This window comes from Carcharhinus amblyrhynchos, chromosome 29 (assembly GCF_965287045.1).
Source record: "Carcharhinus amblyrhynchos chromosome 29, sCarAmb.v2.hapA, whole genome shotgun sequence".
Lineage (NCBI taxonomy): Eukaryota > Metazoa > Chordata > Chondrichthyes > Carcharhiniformes > Carcharhinidae > Carcharhinus > Carcharhinus amblyrhynchos.
In genome coordinates, this window is record NC_137352.1 from 4,402,545 (window position 1) to 4,427,952 (window position 25,408).

Below are 25,408 nucleotides of genomic sequence, written 5' to 3' on the forward strand. Positions count from 1 at the left end.
AGTCATTCTTTGTTGATTTTTAGCCACTCTGAACGCATCAGCTTTTAATTTAATACTCTCCTTTATTTCCTTAGATAACCACAGCTGGTTATCCCTTCTCCTACATTCCTTCTTTACCATCGGAATATATTTCTGCTGAGTACTGAAAAAGATCTTAAAAATCCTCCACTACTCCTCAGCCGTCCTACCAACCAGTGTCCCCAATCTACACTCGCCAATTCCTCTCTCATCCAATCGTACACCCCTCTGTTCAAATGGAGGACACAGGTTCAGGACCCTACTTTCTCATCCTCCATCTGCATCAAAAATTTAACCATACTATGATCACTCGTCCCAAGAGGATCCCTCACAATAAGATCCCTAATTCTACCTGCCTCGTTACACAACGCCAGATCTAAGATAGCCCGTTCCCTTGTAGGTTCCGTCACATATTGTTCAAGGGAACTATCCCGACAGTTTTCCAAGAGCTCTTCCTCAAGCCCACCGCATCCAATTTGGGTCATCCAATCAATATGCAGATTAAAATCTCCCATAATTATCGCCGTTCCATTTCTGCACGCATCATTTATTTGCTTGTTTATAGCCCGCCCCACCTCTAAGTTATATTTGGGGGCCTATAAGCCACACCCACCAGTATCTTCCTCCCCTTACTATTTCTTATCTCCACCCACAACAATTCCACGTTTTGCTCTTTGGAGCCTCTATCTTCCCTTACTACTGCCCTGATATTATCCTTAATGAACAGAACTACCCCACCCTCTTTTTCCTCCTGTCTATCCTTCCTAAACACTTGATACCCCTGGACATTCAGCTCCCAGTCCCTGTCACCTTGCAACCACGTTTCCATAATGGCCACTAGATCATATCCATTTGTGCTGATTTGCGCCATCAGCTCATTCACTTTGTTCCAAATGCTTCGTGCATTCAGGTAAAGTGTCTTTATACCAGCCTTTATCTGGACCTTATTTGAAGGAACGCTACTAACCTCTCTCATGCCCCCTACTCCTTTTATTATTGGGACATCAACATTTTCCCACGCCCTTTCCCATTCCTTTACTTTAGATCTTGTAATTTCTCCCATTCCTGCACCCTCCCCCCCATCTAGTTTAAAGCAATGAAATACTTCCCACTGTAAATCATACTTGATGAATGAATAACTAAATATTTAACTTTCGAAAGCAAAGACCATCCATCACTCTTCAATTTCTGTGCCAGTCTAGTCTGTCCACATCCCAGTGTAACAAGTTCGGATACCATCTCTACTGCGCATACCCACACACCATATATGTGTGCATATACACAAATACATGATGATGCAAAAAAAAAGCTGGTGCTTGAACAGCTGGATGTATTGAAAACATCCAGTTGTCATCCAGAAACAAACCAGTCATTAGGAAGAAGAATATACACAGCGCATCAGGCAATAAACATGCCTGCGATAATGTGCAAGAATATGATTTAATATCGGCGCTTTGTTTTTTAAAGCTGGCTACATTTAAACATGCAAAAACAATACAGTTTAAACCTCCTCATACTGTAGCCTTCAACATGGTAAATCGGATTACAGCCAGAGTTGTTAATAATCTCAACATGATATACTATGGGAGTTGAGGATTTGGAACTAATAAATTTTGATCTACCTTGTTCCCACACTTGGCTTAATTAAAGTATCAAATGACAAGAAAAGGAGTGAAAGGAATTTCAACTGCTAACTTCAGAACCATTTTCATGCACCGATCTTCAAGTGTTGCATTAACCATAGGAACATAGGACTAGAATAGGCCATTCAGTCCATCAAGCCTGCTCTATTGTTCAATATCATGTTTAATCATCCATTTCAATGCCTTTTCCCCCATTCTCCCCATATCCCTTGTAACTGGTATTCAGAAATCTGTCAATCTGTTTTAAATATGCTCGATGACTGAGCTTCCAAAGCCCATTAGATAAAAAAATTCCAAAGATTCACAACTTGAGTTGAAAAAACTCCTCAGTCCCAAGTGCCTTCCATTTTGTTTTGAAATTGTTGCCTGATTCCAGACTCCTTACCCAGGGGAACATCTTGCCTGCGTCTTTTAAAGTATTTTGCAGCTTACAGCAAGATCACCTCTCATTCTTTGAAACCAATCTCTTTTCATAGGATTGTCTCATCATTCCAGGATGAAGTCTGATGAACCTTTGTTGCACTCCCTCTGTGGCAATACTATCCTAAGCTAGGGGGACTAAAACTACACACACTACTCTAGGTTAGAGTCCAACCAAGATTCTATGCAAATGAAGCAAGACTTCACGACTCCTGTGTTCAAGTTATGATAACATACCATTAACCTTCCCAACTGCTTGCTGCACCTGCATGTTAGCTTTTAATGAATTACTGACAAGGACACAACTGTTCCTTTGTCCATCTACACTTAATCTCTGCACACCTGTTCCTCCTACTAAAGTGGATAACCTCACATTTTCCATATTTCATCCATGTTTTTGCCCACTCACTAAGTCTGTCCAAATCCCATGAAGCCACTTTGCATCTTCCTCTCAACACATTCCTACCTGACTTTGTCATCTGCAAAATTGGAAATATTACATTTGGTCCCCACATCCAAATCATATAGAATAGCTGGGGAACCAAGCACTGTTCCTTGCAGTACTAGTCACAGCTTGCTAATGCAAGAATGACTCATTTATACCTAGTATTTTGTCAATCCTTAAATCATAAAATCCCTACAGTGCAGAGGGAGGCCATTCAGCCCATCAAGCCTGTACCGACAACAATCTCACCCAGCTCCTATCGTTGTAACCCCACGTATTTATATTGATCCTGCTGTTCCCCCATCACCATCACTAAAGGGCAATTTATCATGGCCAAACAACCTAACCCACACATCTTTGCAATGTGGGAGGAAACCAGAGCACTCAGGAAACCCAAAACAGACATGGAGAGAATGTGCAAACTCTGCAGAGTCACAAAAGATCAGAATTGAACCTGGGTCCCTGCTGCTATGAAGGTAGCAATGCTAACCACTGTGCCAACACACATTGATGGGCTATTAGTTCTGTTTAATACACCACATGCTTTAAACTTTGCTTACCAACCTCCTCTGGGAAACTTTATCAAAACCCTTTTAAAAATCCAAAAACTTATTACGTCTACATTGTTAGTAATATCCTCAAAATCATTTCATAATTCCCCATTGATCACACCTGATCACATTATTTTTATCCAAGTGTTCATTTGTCACATCCTTTATAATAGATTCTAGGCCATAACCCTTCTATCTTCAGTACTATAGAATGAAAAATTAATTAATATTAGTGAAACTGGGTAAAAAACCCATAACCATTTCAGATAATTCATTTAAAACTGCCATCTTTGAGAGATGCCAGAAGAAACATTCTTTGGTAGTGGATTAATCCAATTATCTTTTACCAGTTAGTATAAGGTGACTATTTCAGCTTCAAAAGTCAATAGGTTTCATGGAAACTCTAGCCAGAAGCATCACAAACTAGGCTAGCAATCAGCATCAGCCACAATTTTGTAGCATTTGCTTTGCACACAATTTCTGTTCAAATCAGTAAGTGTGACCCTCAAGCTTACCGTTATTTTCTGCTCCACTTCCAACCCAACCATGTCTTCCTACGCTGTTCCTATGAAGGTCAATGGAAGCTTGAGCGATATAATCAATTAAGTGCTTCACGGCATTCCAGACTCACTGGCCTACTATTTTGAATGGCAGCTATTAGCACTGATGTTATTTCCACTTGCATATATTTTTAGACTGTTCGTTTATTTGCTGCATCACTTTTCTTTTGCCTTGTGCAATCATCCTTTTTTGTTATCAGATGCACATCAGGGAGATCCAATCAAAAGTCTTTGATATTCCCCATCCACACTTCAGTTTTCCCCAACTCTATTTACTTTGTTGTCCAGTTCTGATCACAGGTAATTGACCTGAAACGTTAACCCTGTTTCCTCGCTCTACATATGCTGTCTAGCCTGCTGAGCATTTCCAGCACTTTTAATTTCACAGTTCCAACATCTGCCTTATTTTGTTTTAAACACAAAGCACGTACTACACAAGCTACTAAATCCAGTTAAAAGCTGGGTAGTCTGTGGCAAGTGGTGATAATAAAGCATCTCTATTACCTAAAAACCGCAACAGGAGTGTGATGGAATATTTTCCATTTGAAGAATGCAGCTGTAACATCGCTCAAGAAATAACACTGAGCCAGGATATTGTAATTTTTTTAATTGGCACTCCACCCATCACCTCAAAACATTCATTCGCTCGACCACAGGTGCTCAAGAACTGCAGTTTTCATCACCTACAAGATGCATTGCAACAAAAATCACCAAGACTTCAACAATACCCACCCCCGATCCATTAGACAAAAATGAGCAAATTGACGTAGAGCATGACGAGATATTGGAGGTGTCAGCAGGCTTAAAAGTGGCTAAATCTCCAGATTTGGATGAATTGTGTCCCAAGTTGCTGTGGGAAGTGGTGATCTGACCCAATTTTTAATTTGTTTCTGGCCATGAGGTGAGGTGCTACAGAACTGTGGTTCTGCTATTTAAGAAGGGTTGTAGAGATAAACCAGGGGACTGCAAACCAGTGAGTCTCACATCAGTGGTAGGGAAACTCAGATTATCTTCTTCAGAATTTTCTCTCTACTTGGAGAGGCAAGGAAAGATCTGGGATAGCCAGCATGGCTTTTTGTCAGAGGGAGGTCAAGCCTAACAAATTGGGTTGAATTGTTTGAGGTGATCAGGTATATAAATTAGGTTAGTGAGATCATGTAATTTATATGGATTTCAACAAAGCCTTTGACATGGTCCCACTTGGGAGACTGAGAAATTTGATGAGGTGCATACAAAAATTGGCTAGTTGTAGGAGACAAAGGGTGACAACAGAAGGCTTTAGTGACTGGAAGCATTCATCATTTATATAAACAACATAACAATGGGGGGGCTTAGTAGAATTAGTAAGTTTGCAGATGACAAAGATTGGCTGGGTGGCTAACAGATTGAATGTCTGGGTTAAAAGGAAGATATAGACAGAATGGTCAAATGGGCAGGTAAGTTGCAGGAGGTGATACACTTCAGAAGGAGTAATTTGACAAGGAAGTATTCAATGAATGGCATGACATTAGGAAGTTCTGAGGAACAAAGGGACATTGGCGTGTTTGTCCATGGATCTCTGAAGGCAGATGGGAATATTAGGTGCTGAAAAAGGCAAATGGGACACTTGTGTTTATTAATCAAAACAGATTATAAAAGCAGGGAAGTCACGTTATAGTTGTATTGAACTTGGTGGGGTCACAGCTAGGGTAGAGTACTGTGTGCAGTTTTGGTCACCACATTATAGAAAAAATGCGATTACAGTGGAAGGGATTCGGGGAGATTCATCAGGATGTTGCCCGGGATAGAATATCTAAGTTGTGAAGAGAGGTTGGATAGTCTCGGGTTGTTTCCTTATAGCAGAAGAGACTGAGGGGATGATCTTATCATCGTGTACAAGATTGAGGGGCATGGGCAAGTTGGATAAGGAGCAGCAGTTCCCTGTAATTGAAGTGTTGTCACAAGGGGACAAGTTCAAGATTGGGGGGTGGGGGGATGTCCTGCCCGAGGAGGGTTGTAGAGGCAGGTTGCCTCACATCCTTTAAGAAAATATCTGGATGAACACTTAGTATGTCCTAACATTCAAAGTTAAGGCCCAAGTGTAGGTAAGTGGGATTAGATAGGCAAGTCAGATGTTTCTTGCACATCGGCCCATCAAGTCCGCACCAAAGGGCCTCTTCTGCACTGTAAAATAAACTGGCATTTAATGTCTGGGTGAACTCAGAACTAATGTGACATTAGTCACACCAGTAGTAGTTGGCAATACCTCACACCAAAATAATAGACATTAAAATTGACACATTTACTTTGAACAACAACTTTTGTGGAGGGCTCAATGTAGGAGGGGAATGGGGAGGTGGGGGGAGGGGAGCTGTAGAATTAAGTTCCTTGGTAATCACAGGTCTCAGTAAGGCACAGTCACAAGCCTTGGGTATTAACGCTGTTTCTCTTTCCACAGAAGTTCTGACTGCTGAGTATTTCTGGCATTTCTGCTTGGTTTGCTTGCTTTAGACACTCAGAATAAATTTAGTTCCTCAGTCTGGGTCTCTGCACAAGTGCTCCTCAGTTTGTCATTTACAGCTCACTCAAAATGAGCACAGCATACCTAAATGGTGGTAACTGCAGTAGGCTTACCTTGTAAGGAGACCCATAAAAAGGTCTATAAAAGGATTTTACTGCATTAGAGAAGGAAATCACCTGGGGATGTGCATGCAGCTTTAACTGAAACACTACCTTTTTTTTAAAAAGTTCATTTGTAAACAGAAAGTGGGTTGGAGCATTTTTTTTTTAAAAAACCTGCAACACTTTAAAAAGAGTCAGCAAAAATTAAAATAAATGTGACCAGGAATGATTTGGGGTCTTTTCCTGAAAAAGCTCCAAGGACAATCCCCCACAGAGCTCAGCAACATGAGTAACTGAATGAAAAGCTGTTAACAGCCATGTAATTTCAGTCTAACAACTATATCTGCTTTACTGACAAATCAACCACAAACATCTGAAACCAAAAAAAAAGAGAAAATGCTGGAAAATCTCAGATCTGGCAGCATCTGTAAGGAAAGAAAAGAGCTGATGTTTCAAGTCCAAATGACCCTTTGTCAAAGATGGCACACCAGATGCTGTGGTGATGCCAGCGTTGGACTGGGGTAAACACAGTCAGAAGTCTCACAACACCAGGTTAAAGTCCAACAGGTTTATTTGTAGCAAACACCACTAGCTTTTAGAACTGGCTGTTCCTTTGTCAGGTGGATAGGAGTTCTAAACAGGGCATATAAAAGGCACAAACTCAATTTACATGAATAATGATAGGAATGAGAGTCTTTACAGCTAATCAAGGCTTAAAAAAAAGGTACAGACAATACAAATGGAGAGAGCATTAAGCACAGGTTAAAAAAATGGGTATTGTTTCCAGACAGGAAAGTTAGTGAGATTTTGCAAGTCCAGGGGGTTACAGATGGTGTGACATGAACCCAAGATCCTGGTTGAGGCCGTCCTCATGCGTGCAGAACTTGGCTATCAGTCTCTACTCAGTGACTCTGAGCTGTCATGTGTCATGAAGACTGCCTTGGAGAATGCTTACCCGAAGATCAGAGGCCAAATGCCCGTGACTGCTGAAGTGTTCGCCAACAGGAACAGGAGAGTCTGGCCTGGTGATTGTCCAGCAGTATTCATCCATCCGTTGTCATAGCATCTGCATGGTCTCCCCAGTGTACCATGCCTCTGGACATCCTTTCCTGAAGCGTGTCAGGTAGACAACATTTGCAACTTGGCCAATGTTGTCTAACTAATTTGCTGCAGGAAAAGGATATCCCAAGACATGGTACACTGCGGAGGCCATGCAGACGCTACGACAACGGATGAACACCGCTCGACAATCACCAGCCAAGACTATTCTCTTCCCACTGGCGAACACTTCAGTGGTCACAGGCATTCAGCCTCTGAACTCTGGGTAAGCATTCTCCAAGATGGCCTTCACGATACACGACAGTGCAGAGTCACTGAGCAGAGACTAATAGCCAAGTTCCGCACACGAGAATGGCCTCAACCAGGATCTTGGATTCATGTCACACCATCTGTAACCCCCACAACTTGCCTGGACTTGCAAAATCTCACTAACTTTCCTGTCTGGAAACAAGACACATCTTTTTAACCTATGCTTAATGCTCTCTCCACTCTCATTGTCTGTAGCTTTAAGGCTTGATTAGCTGTAAAGACTCATATTCCAATCATTATTCATGTAAACTGAGTTTGTCTTTATATGCCCTGTTTGTAATCAGAACTCCCACCATCTAATGAAGGAACAGCCAGTTCCAAAAGCTAGTGGTATTTGCTACAAATAAACCTGTTGGACTTTAACCTGGTGTTGAGAAACTTCTTACTATGCCAGATCTGTGGAGATTTTCCAGCATTTTCTCAATTCTGTTGTATTTCTGTTTGTTAATGCTGGTGATGGTTTCATTACGGAGTATCTTCTCCGGTTTGTTAAAATAAATTGACTTCAGCCATTTCAAATTTATTCAAAAATAAAAACTGCTGAATGGATTAACCAAGAGAGGAAAAAAAATCCAATGACATTTGGACTAACTAACACTGAACAAAAGGCAACTTTAGATCAGCTTTAAAAGAGAAAGATTTGAAATAGGAGGACAATTAAGGTAAAATTTATTTAAAGTTTATTTATTAGTTACAAGTTGCTGTTTCAAAAGTAAATGTGTCAACTTTAATGTCTATTATTTTGGTGTGTGAGGTGTTGCCAGCTGTACTACTGGTGTGACTAATGTCACTTAGTTCTGAGCTCACCCAGGCATTGAATTCCAGTTTATTTTAGTGCAGAAGGGGTCCTTCGGCCCATCAAGTCCAATGCACGAGAAACATCTGACTCACCTATCTAATCCCATTTACCAGCACTTGGGCGTTAACTTTGAATGTTAGGACATAGTAAACGTTTATTCAGATACTTTCTTAGAGGATGAGGCAACCTGCATCTACCACCCTCTCAGGCAGGACATTCCAGTCAGTTTCTTTCTCCACACGCACCCCTACCCCCCCATCCTCTCAAGCCCCCTAAGTAAGGCTTACATTAACACTGCAATGAAGTTACTGTGTAATTCCTCTAGTCACCACGCTCTGGCACCTGTTTGGGTCAATGCACCTAACCAGCACAACTTTCAGATTGTGGGAGGAAACTGGAGCACCTGGAGGAAACCCACACAGACATGGGCAGAACATTCAGACTCCACACAGAAAGTGACCCAAGCCGGGAACTGCACCCAGGTCCCTGCCGCTGTGAGGCAGCAGTGCTAACCACTGTGCTGCCCTTATTCCTCATTATATAAAGAAGTGGATACTTTTCTCCTAAAAAAACACAATCTTGGAAAATTTTTAGTTACGTATAGATCTAAGATACTTTTATTCCAAGTTACAAAATTAAAATTGGGGGACACTTTACTAGTAAAATATCATTCCTCAGGTTTGCTTTCACTTCAAAAGCAGAACTTTAAGAAAGCACATTTCGCAATACTCACCACCTTCTTTGTGGCAAACATGTATTTGTCTTGTAACTGAAAGTCGTCTACTCCTTCCAACAGGATCTCACGTTTTTCATCAGTCTGAAAGTAGTCTGTGCTCTTAATGACACTTGAGGAACCCATTGGTTCATGTCGTTCAACGAAAACTGTTTTAGGCGAATCATATGGTTCTACACCCCTAGAAAATTAAACACCAAATATATTTGAAGTTTACAAAACATTAATTCATTGCTGCAGCAGTTGGTCTACTAACTGCCTTGTGCTGCACCACTAAGTAGGTCAGCCTTGCAATTGGAGTTTTATTCATTTATGTTGATGTCACTGAATAGATCAGCATATATTGCCTGTCACGAATTGCTTTGAGAATAAGGTGGTGGTGAGCTACCTTCTTGAACTGCCACATCCACATACTGTTAGAGAGGGAGTTCCAGGATTATGTTAGAATGGTGAGTGACTTAAGGGGAACTTCCAGGTGGTTGTGCTCCCATGTATCTATTACCCTTGTCCTTCTAGATCATAGTGGTCATGGGTTTGAAAGGTGCTGAATAAGGAACTAATTCTATGACCATTCAGCAACAGTGGTAAAAGGGAGTGGATATTTGTAGATGGAGTGTCAATCAAGCAGGCTGCTTTGTTCTCAAGTTGGAAGCTGCACTCATCCAGGAAAGTGGAGTGTATTCCATCACACTCCTGACTTGTAGATGTATAAACAGATTGAGGAGTCAGGTGAGTCACTCACCACAGGATTCCTAACTCTGGCCTGCTCTTGCAGCCACAATATTTATATGGCTACAGTTCTTGGTCAATATTAACCCCAGGATATTGATAGTGAAGGATTCATTGATGGTAATGCCATGGGGGTAATAGTCACATTCTCTTTAGAGATGGTCATTTGCTGTCACACAAGTGCCAGCCAATGTTACTTGCCACCTCCAGCCTGGATACAGTATTTTGACATGGATTGCTTCAGTACCTTAGATGTTGTAAATAGTGCTGAACATCCACATTTCTGACCTTACGATGGAAAGACAGTTATTGATGAAGTGGCTATAGGTCATTTTGCTCAAGTCACCCAAGTTATTCTTGCATTCTTCCTCCCAACCTGCTACACAGCATCATAAGTCATGGTGGGGTGGGGGAACATTCAATGCCCTCACACTGATTGGGAGCCCAAAACAAATGCTGAAAGAAAACTTTCATTAATGCATCTTTCCCCATTCGCAGCTTGCTCCTCACCTTGTACAACTGTCTGACTGAGGAGAGTCCAAGGTGCACAGCTCTCCACAGGAGCTATGAAACAACAATAAACTTGGCAAGAAGCTTCAAAATGGCTAGGTCAACACAATCTTCACTCCAATAAGTGACTTCTGGTTATACATTGCACTATATACTATGTACAAACCGCAGCTTCACACCCCAACATGGGAATATTTGCATTACTGGCTGAAAAAAAAGCATCAGGGATGCACTATAACATGTATCACTTTTGAGCACTCCTACATACAAAACGAATTACATAAGTATACATACCAGTAGAAAGATTTCACATGCTCCTGAATCAAGATCCAGGTTCGTCCAAAGTCATCGGATTTCCAAAGCTGCAAGATAAAACCATACTTCACTTTGGACATGCAATACTCAAGCACAACTTCCAGACACTTAACTATTCATCCCATTTGTAGTGTATGTGTTCTATCAATTTCATATCCAACAGGCAGAAACAAGGCCAAGAAAGCAACTGAAAAATAGTGGGGAACTTAACCACTTCATCCTTACTGATGGCAATTTAAAATTGTAGACATCAACAAATACCTTCAGCTGAAAGGGTCACCTTTAAAAGTGCTACCATTTTAATTGGAGACCTGGCCAGGAGTAGCAGTGATTTTTCAACCAGTAATGGCTCAGGTCAGGAAAAGGACTCAATGTAACTTTTCAAAATGTATTTTTTATTTTAGTTTCATGATATGGAACATGCAAGTGGATGCTCCTCTGGGTCTAGAGCAAAATTCTGATCTGCCCCGCCACAGGTTTCCTTTAACACTCCGAGGACTTAAAAGGCCTTACTTGCTGGATGTTCAATAGCAGCCTCCTCATATCAAACTGGAATATAAATTCCTCACTGCAGGAAAGCCACAGGGAAAAAAATGTTCCTTTTGTTTCTGAACAGCACTCAAATTATTTTACAGGACAACCATTTAAGTTCCTGCACTTAACATGTCTTTAGTTTGATTCCAAAAGTCTTCCAGTCAAATCTTAGTGAACCATGATCTATTTTTTCCATTTCAATAATGTTTTTCCCTTTACACTTTGCTGTATCAAATCAGTATAACTGCTAATCAGTAACATCCACAGATTGTCTAACTACAAAGGATAACCATACCTGTTTGTTTGGGTGGGAACTGTCATACCCCAGAACAAGATTATAATCCTGACTGTGCATGAGAAGATCAGTAGGGCTGAATGGAATTTGGAAGCCTTGAATATCATTGCAAAAGTTGAAAGTGATCCACAAGTAGTGATTTTGGGTGTCTGCAAACATATACTGAGAGAAAAAAAAAGCACATGTTTACACATGCATAGGCTTAAACTGGTCTTCACAAAGTAACAGCTAACAAAATAAAAACACATTAAATGCACAATTAGGCTTGTGTGATATATAATACTGCTGAAATCAGTATCAAAAATGTACTTTCATTTCTACAAATGCCATTATCTCAGATTGAAATCAGTCTTTAGCCAACAATACTTTACAGCCAAAATTCAACATGCAACTTTCAACATTTAAAACTATTTTCTGGGGAAAATTAACTAGTCATATGTTGTAGAAATGAAATTAAAAGCCACCAGATAATTACAATAGCTTTAGATAAGCTTTTCTACTAAATTTTCTGTTTCAAATATTCAGATTAAAATCAATGCTCAGCATCAACTACATAACAAATTTGTTAATAGTAGACCCAAAAAGTTAATGCTCATTAGGCTGAAATATATTGTACAGTAGATTCCTCAGAGCAGACACTTACAGCAATTTACAAATGAGAGTATGCCACAGACCCTGTAGGACCTATTCAAAGGCCAACAGATAGGTGGGTTTGCATTTTTCTACCAACATCAGCTATTAGTGTAACTAAACTTGGGTCTTCACAGACCAGTACTCTTTATATTGACTAGAATATCATTGTTGAATTAGCCCCACGCATCAATACAAAACCAGAATTGGACACCAGTTCCACTTCAGTTTCTACCTGCAACAAAGCTGCAACTTTAAACCAGGGGAATTTAACTTTACCACAGAAAGAACACCTTCATACTCTGGTTGAATAACTGGAATAGTCGTAGCCCATTTCACTGCATGCAGCATACTGCACAAGCAGATTTACATGTCACTCTGTAATTTAATCACTTTATTAATTGTATTAACTACAGTTTTGCAAGGCAGAATTTGTGCATTCATTTCATAATGAGTGGCATTCTCAGTTTTTTTAAAAAACGGTGGTAGCTACTTACAAAATATCAAATTGCAGGATGAAACTCAATTTTATTTCCTATTCATTCATGGGATGTAGGCATCACTGGCTATCCCTAATTGACCTTAGTGATGAGTCATTTCAGATCCATTGCAGCCTATGTAGTGTAGATATATCCACAGCACAGTTAGGGAGGGAGTTCCAGGATTTTGACTCAACAACACTGAAGGAACGGTGATACATTTCTAAGTAGAATGGTGTGTAGCTTGGAAGGGACTTCTAAATGGTGGTGAACTTCTAGCTGCCAGCAATGACAAGTTTGGAAGGTGCTGTTGAAGGAGACTTAGAGTTCCTGCAGTGCATCTTGTAGGTGGTACACACTGTTGCCATTGTACTTCAGTAGTGGAGGGAGTGAATGTTGGTGGATGAGGTGCCAATCAACCAGGCTGCTTTGTACTAGAAGGTGATGAGGTTCTTGAATGTTATTGGAGATGCATACATCCAGGCAAATGGGGAATATTCCATCACATTCCTGGCTTATGTTCTAGATGGTGGACAGGCAAAGAACAGTCAAGAGGCGAGCTATGCAACACACGATTCTCAGCCCCTGGCTTTCTCACAGTTACAGTATTTATATGATTAGTCTAGTTCAGTTTTTGGTCAATGCTAACCCTAAGATGTTGATAGTGGGGGATTCAGCAATGGTAAGGCCATTGAATGTCAAGGAGCAATGGTTAGATTTTCTCTTGGTGGAGATGATCATTGCCTGGCACTTGTGCATGATGAATGAGGCTTGCAACTTATCAGCCAAAGTTTGGATATTGTCTACGTCTTGCTGCATTTTGACATGGACTATTCCAATATCTGAGGAATCATGAATGGGGGGGGGGGGGGGGGGGGGGGGGGAGAGGGAGGAAAGAGGAGCCACTGAAGATGCCCGCTGATGATTGCACACTTCTGAGCTGATAATGGAAGGAAGGTCTTTGATGAAGCAGCCAAAAAAGGTGGTTGGGCTTAGGCCAATTACAAGATGCAATTCCAGATTTTCAATATGATGGGCATGCACAAATAAAGGTAGTAGAAATGAACAGTTTATGAACAACAAGCTGTAAATCTATGAAGACAGACAAATTCACTGCAAAATTAAAATAAAGCAGGTTAAGAATGGGATATTGAATCTTTAAATGACAGGTCCTGAGCTATTGTACCTCACTTACCCAACGTTCTAAAAATGTTACAATTCTCACAATTCCAAATAGTTTTCCAACAGATAAAATCTTTTTGGAGTGAGACTTGGCTAAACAAATTTCTTGAACAAAATCTATCTGCTATGTTCAGCTCAAGGTGTAACATAGAAAGGAGTTATTATGGTAACCACGAGAAATGCACATTTTCAGGGATAGCATTGTTTCGCTACACCATCCTAAGGTGGAATTGGGATTCCCACTGACTGGTCGACCGTACACAACTGGCAGCACTTTGTGCTGACCAAAACATACTTCAGATAAAAGCTGAAGTGAGAATATTACCTCCCAGCTAGTGGCAATTAAGCCATCAGAAAAAATAGTTTGGCATACATAGCATCACTGGTTCCCAAGTCTCAGCAAAATACTAATGGGTATTTTCAAATTCTAGTGTAGCCTACAGGAAAGCATTCTGATCCTCAAGATAAAAGGGTTTCAGGTTTCTCTTTCCCACATTGTGAACAATGGTCCTAATTATCTTATCCTCAATCCTCTTCTGTAGGGGACTGCCTTAATGCGTCAAACATAAAAATTCAATATCCTAAAGGTGGTTAAATGGGCACCCAGAAACATGGCAACCTTCTAAACACATCCAACTAATGATTTGTATAGGTTTAACTTTACCTCTACTCACGCACTAAAGCCCTTTACAAAACTTAGAACTGCAGGCTATTGTTCAGCTTCAACTTAGCCTAAATAGGAAAAAATGAAAATGGAGAAGGAACAATTGCAGAAGGTATGTCACTGGAAAGGAGCCAATTCTGACAATACAGCCACCCTTCAACATTGGAATGCAAGCCAAGATTCTGGGCTCAAGTCTCTATAATAGGGCTTGAATCCAACCCAAAGTGCAGACTTAGAATGGTGGGGATGAAGTATACAGGAGCAATTAGACAGAACAAGGAACAAAATTTAAAAAAATTGATTTGTCACATGTATTAGTACTGTAAGAAGTTTCACAATACCAGGTTAAAGTCCAACAACAGGTTTATTTGGTAGCAAAAGCCACTAGCTTTCTGATGTATTATAAGTGAAAAGTATTTTTTGTGCACTGTATAGGCAAAACACCATACATAGAGAAGGAAAGCAGTGGGTACAGAATGTAGTGTCATAGCTAGGATGTAGAAACAGATCAACTTAATGCAAGGCAAGTCCATTCAAAGGTCTGATGGCAGCAGGGAAGAAGCTGTACTTGAGTTGGTTGGTACGTGACCTCAGACTTTATCTTTTTCCCCCGATGGAAGAAGGTGAAAGTGAATATATCTGAAGTGCGTGGGCACCTCGATCATGTTGACTGTTTTTCAGAGGCAGCAGGAAACGTACAGAGTCAATGGATGGAAGGTTGGTTTGTTTGTTTGATGGACTGGGTTTCACTCATGGCCTTTTGTAGTTTTTTGCAGTCTTGGGCAGAGCAGGAGTCACACCAAGCTGTGATACAAATCAGGAAGGATACTTTCTACGGTGCATCTGTAAAAATTGGACAGTCGTAGCAGACATGCCAAATTTCCTTAACCTCCTGAGAAAGTTGAGAGATTGGTGGACTTCCTTAACTATAGTGTCAGTGTGGAGGGACCAGGGCAGGTTGTTGGTGATCTCAACACCTGGAAATTTGAAGCTCTCATAACATGAGAATTAGGAGCAGGAGTAGGCCATCTGGCCCCTCAAGCCTGCTCTACCATTCAATAAGATCATGCTGATCTTTTTGTGGACTCTGCTCCACTTACCCACCTGCTCACTATAACCCTTAATTCCTTTACTGTTCAAAAATCTACCTTTGCCTTGAAGGCATTCAAAGAGATAGCCTCAATTGCTTCACTGGGCAGCGAATTCCACAGAATCACAATCCTTTGTGTGAAGAAGTTCCTCCTCAACTCAGCCTCAAAACAAGGGGGAGCACATTTAGGACTATGCCCCAAATTCTGGTTTCACCTGCTAGTGGAAACAACCTCCCTGCTTCTATCTTGTCTATTCTCTTCATAATTGTGTTTCTATAAGATTCCCCCCTCATTCTTCCAAATTCCAATGTGTATAGTCCCAGTCTACTCAGTCCCTCCTCATAAGCCAATCCTCTCAACCCCAGAATCAACCTAGTGAATCTCCTCTGTATCCCCTCCAGTGCCAGTACTAGACACAGTAACATCACATGTGACCTCACCAGCACCTTATACAGCTGCAACATAATTTCCCCCTTTTCAAAAGCCATCCCTCTAGCAATGTAGGACAAAATTCCATTTGCCTTCTTAATTACCTGCTGCACCTCCAAATCAACTTTGTGATTCATGCACAAGGACACCCAGGTCCCTCTGCACAGCAGCAAGTTGCATTTTTTTTAAAAACTACTTAAATAATAGTCCATTTTATTGTTGTTATTTCTACCAAAGTGGATGACCTCACATTTACCAACATTGTACTCCATCTGCCTGACCTTTGCCCAGCAAAGTTTGATAAATTACCACGAGTGCATTTGCTCACCATCTCTTTGTACCTTGGGATGCATTCCAGCAGGGCCAGGAGACTTGTTTACCTTTAGTCCTACCTTTACTGAACACTGCTCCTTCAGTGATAATGATTGTTTCTAGGTCCTCACCTGCCATTGCCTTCTTGTCATCAATTTTTGGCATGTTATTTTTGTGTCTTCCACTGAAGGCCATCACAAAACATCTAATTAATGCCTCAGCCATTTCCTATTATTAAATCCCCCTTCTCATCCTCTAAAGGACCAATGCTTACCTTAGCCACTTTTTTTTTCATATAATTGTAGAAATCTTTGCTATCTATTTTTATATTCTGAGCGAGATTACTCTCAATCTATTTTACCTTTCTTTGTAGCATTTTTCGTGGCTTTCTGTTGACCTTTAAAGATTTCCCAATCCTCTAGGTTCCCATTAATCTTTACCACTCTGTATGCATTTTCTTTCAATTTGATACTTTTATTTCCTTAGATATCCATGGGCGATTCTCTCTTTCTACAGTTCTCCCTTATCCTGCTATATACTTTTGCTGAGCACTGAAAACATAGAAACATAGAACAGCACAGCACAGTACTGGCCCTTCAGCCCTCAATGTTGAGCCAAGCTATGCCCAAACCCAAGATCAAGCTATCCCACTCCCTACCATTCTGGCGTGCTCCATATGATTATCCAATAACTGCTCAACAAATTCTTGAAGTGTCCAACTCCACTATCAGAGCAGGCAGCGTATTCCACACCCTAACCAGTCTGAGTAAAGAATCTACCTCGGACATCCCTCCTATATCTCCCATCATGAACCTTAGTTATGCCCCCTAGTAACAGCTACACCCACCCGAGGAAATAGTCTCTGTACTTCCACTCTATCTATCCCCCTCATCATCTTATAAACTTCTATTAAGTCACCTCTTATCCTCTGCTCTGAAAAGAAAAGCCCCAGCTCCCTCATAAGACCTACCCTCCAAACCAGACAGCATCCTGGTAAATCTCCTCTGCATTCTCTCCAATGCTTCCACATCCTTCTTATGAGGTGTCCAGAACTACACACAATATCCCAAATGTGATCTCAACAAGGTCCGGTATAGTTGCAGCATAACCCCACGGCTCTTAAACTCAAACCCCCTGTTAATAAATGCTAACATGCTATAAACCTTCTTTGCAGCTCTATCCACTTGAGGCAATCTTCAAAGATCTGCAGATATGAACCCCAAGATCTCTGTTCCTCCACATTCCTCAGAACCCTTTGCTGTTGACCCTGTAATCCACATTCAAGTTTGTCCAACCAAAATGAATCACCTCACACTTATCAGGGTTAAACTCCATCTGCCACTTTTCTGCCCAGCTCTGCATCCTATCAATGTCTCTTTGCAGCCTATAACAGCCCTCCACCTCATCCACTACTCCACCAATCTTGGTGTCACCAGCAAATTTATTAACCCACCCTTCAGCCCCCTCTTCCAAGTCATTGATAAAAATCACAAATAGCAGAGGACCCACCACTGATCCCTGTGGTACACAGCTGGTAAACGGCCTCCAGTCTGAAAATTTTCCTTCCACTACCACCCTCTGTCTTCTGTGAGACAGCCAGTTACTTATCCAAATCGGCCAAATTTCCTGCTATTCAACACCTCCTTACCTTCATGAGCCTACCATGGGGAACCTTATCAAATGCCTTACTAAAATCCATGTATACAACATCAACTGCTCTACCTTCGTCTACACACTTAGTTACCTCCTCAAAGAATTCAATTTTTGTGAGGCAGGACTTGCCTCTCATGAAACCATGCTGACTATCCCAGATTAAACTGCATCTTTCCAAATGGTCATAAATCATCTCTCTCAAGACCCTTTCCATTAACTTACTGACCACCGAAGAAAGACTAACTGGCCTATAATTATCAGGGTCATTCCTACTTCCTTTCTTGAAGGGAGGAACGACATTCGCCACTCTCCAGTCCTCTGGCACAATCTCCGTGGACAGTGAGGATCCAAAGATCAAAGCTGAATGCTCCGCAATCTCATCCCTTGCCTCCCAAAGTATCATAGGATGTATCACATCTGGCCTAGGGGACTTATTGACCTTCATGTTTTTTCCAAAATTACAAATACATCTTCCCTCAGAACAGTTACCTCCTCCATCCTATCAGCCTGTATCACACATCCTCAAAAACACGACCCCTCTCCTCAGTGAGCACTGAAAAGTATTCATTCAACATCTCACCTATCTTGTCTAACTCCATGCACAAGTTCTCACTACTATCCTTGACTGGCCCTAACCTCACCCCGGTCACTCTTATTTCTCACAACAGTAAAAAGCCTTGGGGTTTTCCTTTATCCGACCCGCCAAGGACTTCTCATGCCCCCTCCTAGCTCTAAGCCCTTTCCAAAAAAATTGCTCTGAAATTCCTCCACTGTTCCACCATAAAGTTTTTGCTCCCAGTCTACCTTAGCCAGTTTGCGGATGACACCAAGATGGCAGGATTGGCAGATACTGAGGTGGAATGTCAGGTGATACAGCAGGATATAGATAGGTTGGTACATTGGGCAGATAGGTGGCAGATGGAATTTAATCCTGACAAATGCGAGGTGATGCATTTTGGAAGGAGTAATGCAGAGAGGAGCTACATGATAAAAGGTAGACCGATTAGGAGTTTAGAAATAGAGAGGGACCTGGGAGTGCAGGTTCACAAGTCTTTGAAGGTTGCAGCACAAGTGGAGAAGGTTGTGAGGAAAGCCTATGGAATGCTAGCCTTTATAGGAAGGGGTATGGAGTATAGGAGCTGCCGTCTAATGCTTCAGTTGTACAGAACGTTGGTTAGGCCGCATTTGGAGTACTGAGTCCAGTTCTGGTCACCTTACTACCGGAAGGACGTGGAGACTCTGGAGAGGGTGCAGAGGAGGTTTACCAGGATGTTGCCTGGCATGGAAGGACTGAGTTACGAGGAAAGGTTGGAGAAACTGGGACTTTTCTCCTTGGAAAGACGGAGATTAAGGGGAGACATGATAGAGGTATACAAGATCCTGAAGGGAATAGATAGAGTCAATAGTGAGAGGCTGCTCCCTAGATTGGGTACAATTACGAGAGGTCATGATCTAAGGGTGAGGGGGGGGAGAAGTATAATTTGGATGTGAGAGGAAGGTTCTTCACGCAGAGGGTCGTGGGGGTATGGAACGCGCTACCGAGTAGGGTGGTGGAGGCAGGCACGTTGGACTTGTTTAAGGTTTACTTAGATAGACACATGAGCGAAACAAGGATGGAGGGTTATAGTAGGGGGTATTAAATAGGGTCAGAGCCTCGGGAGACACCGGAAATGCAGACTTATATGTTAACGTTTTTGTCTTTTTATTCCGCAGGTGGCGGTCCACTTGTTGTCAAACGAGGGGCATGCACACGGTGGGTCGTGCGTGGGCTGCTCTTGGAGGTTCCGGGAGTGGCCTAGTACTTCGTGTCGGTGTGTGTGCTTGATCCTGGACCGGTAGACGGGCGCCGCAACAGCTCAGTGACTAGCACTGCTAGCTGTGCAGATACATGGATTTGGGCCTGTGTCTGTGGGAGTTTGCGCATTCTCCCTGTGGTTGCGTGGGTTTCTTCCGGGCGCTCCGGTTTCCTCCCACACCCCAAAGATGCGCTCTTAGGCTGACTGGTATACCAAATTGACACTATTCTCCCCTGAATCTGGCTAAGTTAGGGGTTCCACTCGCATACACGCAGGGCAGGGTAGGGTAGGTGTATGAGGATGCGGTGGTGCAGGCTTGTTGGGCTGAAGGGCCTGTTTCCCGTGCTGGGTTGTTCTTTGTATCCCATTGTAGTTACTTTTGTATAAGCACAAGGCATTGGTTTTGGACTTCAACTTCTCACATTCCATCTGTATTTAAATTCAATCATACTGTGATTGCTCCTTCCAAAAAGATCTCTGTGAGATCATTGATTATTCCTGTCACATTACACAGGACCGTACCTAGGAAAGCCTGCTCCCTCGTAGGTTCCATTACTACTGTTTGAGGAAACTATAACGGATACATTTGAACATTTCCACTTCATCCCTGTTGATGTAGACAGGGCATGTTCTCCATTACGCTCCCTGAAGTCGATGACCATCTCCTTTGTTCTACTGAATTTGGACAGATTATTGTCACCACGCCCCCCCCCCCCCCCCCCCCCCCCCTCAATTTCCCTACTCTTTCCTGTACTCCGTCTCATCATCATGGTACTTAGCCCTTTTGTTAGATCTATTCCAGATTATCTAATAATAATTAGCTACCCATTGTTGTGGATTTGCCATTCCTAGATATTCCTCAAATTTGCCTATACACATTTTCTTCCCTCACCTGACACCCCCCCTCCCCCATTCAGAGTCTGTTACTCTAAAGTATATCTTTTTTATTTCAATTTGCACCAACTTTAATTAGGGCTATGCTCTAGTGCTGAAATAGAACAGATGAAAAACACCTTGTGCTTTCCTTCTATTTTAAGCCTTCCTGAATCTGCATAACCAGGATTTGGGACATGCCCACAACTCTTGACGCTACTGTGTCACATCTCCCCCAAAAGAATTTTAGCCAAAATCTACAGGACAGAACCAGGTCACTCAGTTGAACAGGACCATGCTGGTGTTTATATTTCACATGAACATCCTCCCACTCTTAGCATGTCACCCTAAAATAACTTCTGTTCTCCCTAATAAATAAAATTTGCTTTTCTTTCCCCCTCATCTACACATCTAGCTACCTCTTAAAAAGGTGGTGACGAGCACTGCTTCTCACCACAATGGAATTTCTTATGGGATTTATTCATTACTATACAATAATTGTGTCCTTTTCACAAGCAGGAGCATCTTCTCTATGCCAATACACTCAAGCAGTTTAAGTCTCATTGGGTCCATTTCACTGATTATCCCAAAATTAATCCCCTTATGGCACCCTCCACAAATTTCAAACCCCTCCCCTTGGCCCGATAGTTAAAATTCACCCTCCAAATTCCTTCCCTATCATTAGAATGCCCTTCTGCCACCATTATGATGCTGGCCTCCAATTCCCACTCACCACGATCACAGCTTCCCCCAATTCCATGAGTACCCATTGTTATGGTGTCCTTCCTGAATTTCCCCCTCCCCCAGCCCACCTACTTCTGTTGTAGTGCCCCCCCCCCAAATCAATTCCCCAAATCTTCCAAGTGTGGTCCTCTATTTTACATCGTCAAGCTGCCCTGATGTTGCACGCGGAGAGTCTTATTGAACTATTCAAATAAGACAGAACGGTAACGAATGAATAGCAAGCAGTGGATGATGGGGGCGAGGACAGGGAATACAACTGATGCAAGAGATGATGCAATAGCAAAGAACTGAAAAGCACTGGCCCAGGCCTATTTTCTGCCTGGTATGGATACATTTGGCACAATTCTTTTTCAGAATTTGTAGGCAAACTGAAGAGGGGGTGAAAAAGATGGAGAACCAGTGGTTTCACTCAGGTAAAATTAGGTCGACTGCAATTAACAGTTTAACTCTTACTTCAGCTAGACACCTCACATCCCTAGTGTTTCACTAGGAATTGCTTCACAACAGAAATATGACACATTTTCCTGCAGCTAGCCAAAGTGTCACAAGGTTTCAATAGTTTAAGACCCAAAACATAACAGATGAGGCAACAAAGATAACAACAGCTTCAATCCTCCCAGATAGGGAGACTGCACCAAAAAACTGATGGCACCTAATGTTAATACAGTTCTGCCTAAATTCAGTAAAGCACAGGAAAGGGAGTCATTTGATAAGATGAAAATTTGACAAATTCATAAAATCTGTGGATACCATATAGCTATCCTCATTTCACATTAATGGCTCAAAGCATTTGCCAACATTATAAGAAATGTTTCTTACCCGTTTGTTATCTGCTGGACTGTGATAAAACTGAGCAATAACTGTTTGGTTTTTTGTTCTCTCTCGTAGCTTGAATTTCTCATCAATTTTCCTGAAGGTTTTTCCATAGTTATATGAAACATATACCTATAGAAGAAAAAGAGAAGAATTGTATAAAAGGTGACACCACAGAAACAAACTACTCCACAAGTCTCTTTTAATTCATTCAACACTTGCAGCACAGCCTTTTATTACCTTCAATTCATGCTTATCTGTTCTTTAAGCTAATGGTTCACCACTACTATTCCTTCAGGTAAAAAATTCCTTGTTAGAAAAGGTCTGGTTGGAAAAGCTCAACTCGTTTCTTTCTTCACTGATACTGCTGATCACATGAGTACTTCCAGCCTGTTCTGCTTCATTTTAGCTGCTATCTGTAGTTCCCCTGATCTGTGTCAACCACAGTTTCATCTTCTACAATAATATTTCACATAACATATTCAATACTTAAATATTAATCATTGCATGCAACCCTATAACTCTAGTTTCCAGAGTAACTTCCACATGTGCAGACTCTACAATCTAAATAATGCTATTATTGAAACTATTAACAGAGTAACAGTGGACATTCTACTAGCCTCACCATAAAAAAAGTTGCACCAGTGTTATAAGAGGTGTAACTGGGTTTATAATCAGTGTATAATTTTAACTCTTACATGGGATGTGGGTGCTACTGGTGCCAACTTTAATTACCCAATTGCAATTGCCCTTAAAAGGTAGTGGTGAGCCACCTTCCTGAACTGTCATGGACATGTGACACCCACAGCCTATTTAGGAAGGAACAGTGATACATTGCCAAGTCAGGTTGGCATATGGCTTGCCCTTACAGGTGGGCAAAGTCACAGGTTTGGATGCTGTTGAAGGAGTCTTGGTGAGTTCTACCTGCTGCCACTGGAGGAAACAGATGTTGGAGTTGGTTGATGGTGTTCCAACCAAGTGAGCTGATTTGTCCTGGATGGTGTTGGGTGTTGATGGAATTGCATCCAGGCAAGTGGAGAGTATTCCACCACTCTGACTTGTGCCTTGTAGATGGTGGATGGGCTCAGAAGGGAAGTTACTCAGCCTCTGCCATGCCTTTCTAGTCACCATTGTATGGCTGGTCCAGTTCAGTTTCTGGGCAACAATAACCCCCAGAATGGCAAATGGGGAATTCAGCAATGGTAATGTAACAGAATACCAAGGGCGAGTTAAATTCTCTCTTGCTGCAGAAGGACACTCCTACCACATTACTTGCCACTTAGACAGAATGCTGTCTTGATCTTGCTGCAGATGGGCACAGACTGCTTCAGTATTGGGGGATGTTTGTTTCATACCATTCTCACTTCTGACCTCATGATGGAGGGAAGGTCATTTATGAAACAGTGGAAGATGATTTGACTTAGGATACTACACTGAAGAACTCTGCAATGATGTCTGGGACTGAGATGATGGATCATAACAACCATAACCATTTTTTTGTGCGAAGGTAGGACTCTAACTTGTAGAGTTCTCCTTCTATGCTCATTTGCTCAGGCTCCTCAGTGCCACTCACTGTCAAAACGTGTTGGTCAAGGGCACTCTCACCACTTGGGTTCAACTCTTTAGTCCACGTCTGAACTACGAGAGGTCACAGTCAGAAGCTGAGTGGCCCTGGTGGAACTCAAACTGAACATCTGTACACAGGTTGCTTCTGACTAAGTGCTGCCAATAATCCCTTCCATCACTCTGTTGGTAAATTAAGTACACCAAGAGCAGTAATGGGCTAGGTTCAATTTTTGTGGGCAGGACGTATCTAGGAAAATTTTCCATATTGCCAGGGAGATACTAGTGTTGGACCTGTACTGGAACAGTTTGACTAGGGGAGTAGCCAGTGCTGGAGCACAAGATTTCAGTACCATTGTCAGAATATTATCAGGCAATTAGACTCAAGTATTCAATGTTCTGAGCCGTTATTTGATATCATGGGAAGTAAATCAAATTGGCTGAAGACTGGCAGTTTCAATGCAGGGACCTTAGGAGGAAGTGGAGATGGATCATCCATTCAACATTTGATTGAAAACTGTTGCCTTATCTTTTGCACTGATATACTGGACTCCCCCATCATTGAGGATGGGGACATTTGTGGTGCCTCCTCTCCAGCAAGCAGTTTGATTGTCTATCACCATTTACAACTGGAAGGCAGCACAGGACTACAGAGTTTAGGCCAGACATATTGGTTGTAGATTACTCAGCTCTGTTAGATGCTGCTTTTGGCATCAAGTAATCCTGTGTTCTATCTTCATCAGGTTGACACCTCATTTTTAGGTATGATTGGTGTTGCTCTGGCATGCCCTCCCATGCTCTTGTTCAATCAGTTGATCCCCCTCATCCCTGGTAATGGCACAGTAGGGGGATATGCCAGACAAAGCAAAACCAATGCCATGAGACTTCATGGGGTCCAGACTTGATGTTGAGAATGAGAGCAACTCCTTCCTGACTGTATACCACTGTACTGGCACCCCCAGTGATAGATGATTGGTGATTTTAAATAAATTTGTTGGACTATAACCTGGTGTTGTGTAACCTCTCAGCTTTTCCACCCCAGGTCAACATCAGCATCTCCACATCATAATTCAATTCTGGGTGATCTGTCCAGTTTGATACAACAAAGCTTTGAGAGAGCCACGTGTAAGCCAGACAAGAACAGTAAATTTCCTTCATGTTAGTGAACCAGATTTTTTTTAAAGAAATAAGAATCAATAAATGGTTTCATGGTCATTATTACTGAGGCTAGCTTTTTAATTTCAGACTTATGAATGGAATTTACTTAACTTCTACCAGCTTCAGGAATGGGATTTGAACCAGTGTCTGAGTATGAGCCTGGGCCTCTGGGTTACTGATCTGGTGACATTACCATTACTCCACCACCTCCCCTTGTTCTTAAATTACTGTTGAAGAATCTCACTGCTGTCTTACAGATGCTGAAGGAGATGCGATAATAGTTTTGACTTCCCGATTTGCTACCCTGAACCTCACTTCAATACGGCTGCCTGTTTATCCTGCACAACTGCTCCCCTGTTGCCACTTATCTAGAAATCTCCTTCACGTGCTGCCAACAACTGGGAAACTCATGCCAATCTTTAGTTCTGTGAACTGTTTTCATCAAGCAATCACCACCACTTTGCTGCTGAGCAGAAAAATCCAACCAATTTGAATGGCCT

The 25,408-nt window shown here is 41.8% G+C and overlaps 1 protein-coding gene across 2 annotated transcripts in view; it reads right to left on the reverse strand.

The window, feature by feature from the left end:
* The window catches only part of sorl1 (sortilin-related receptor, L(DLR class) A repeats containing), a 193,544-nt gene that overhangs the window by 111,554 nt on the left and 56,582 nt on the right, over positions 1 to 25,408 (reverse strand). Inside the window, exons 3-6 of one of the 2 annotated variants that reach the window (XM_080214840.1) lie at positions 22,194 to 22,319; positions 11,522 to 11,683; positions 10,672 to 10,739; positions 9,142 to 9,319 (exon numbers count right to left, since the gene is read on the reverse strand). In XM_080214840.1, coding sequence (XP_080070966.1) covers positions 9,142 to 9,319; positions 10,672 to 10,739; positions 11,522 to 11,683; positions 22,194 to 22,319 — 534 coding nt within the window. Of the gene's footprint in view, positions 1 to 9,138; positions 9,320 to 10,671; positions 10,740 to 11,521; positions 11,684 to 22,193; positions 22,320 to 25,408 lie in introns of both variants that reach the window. The other variant, XM_080214839.1, reaches the window with a different exon arrangement.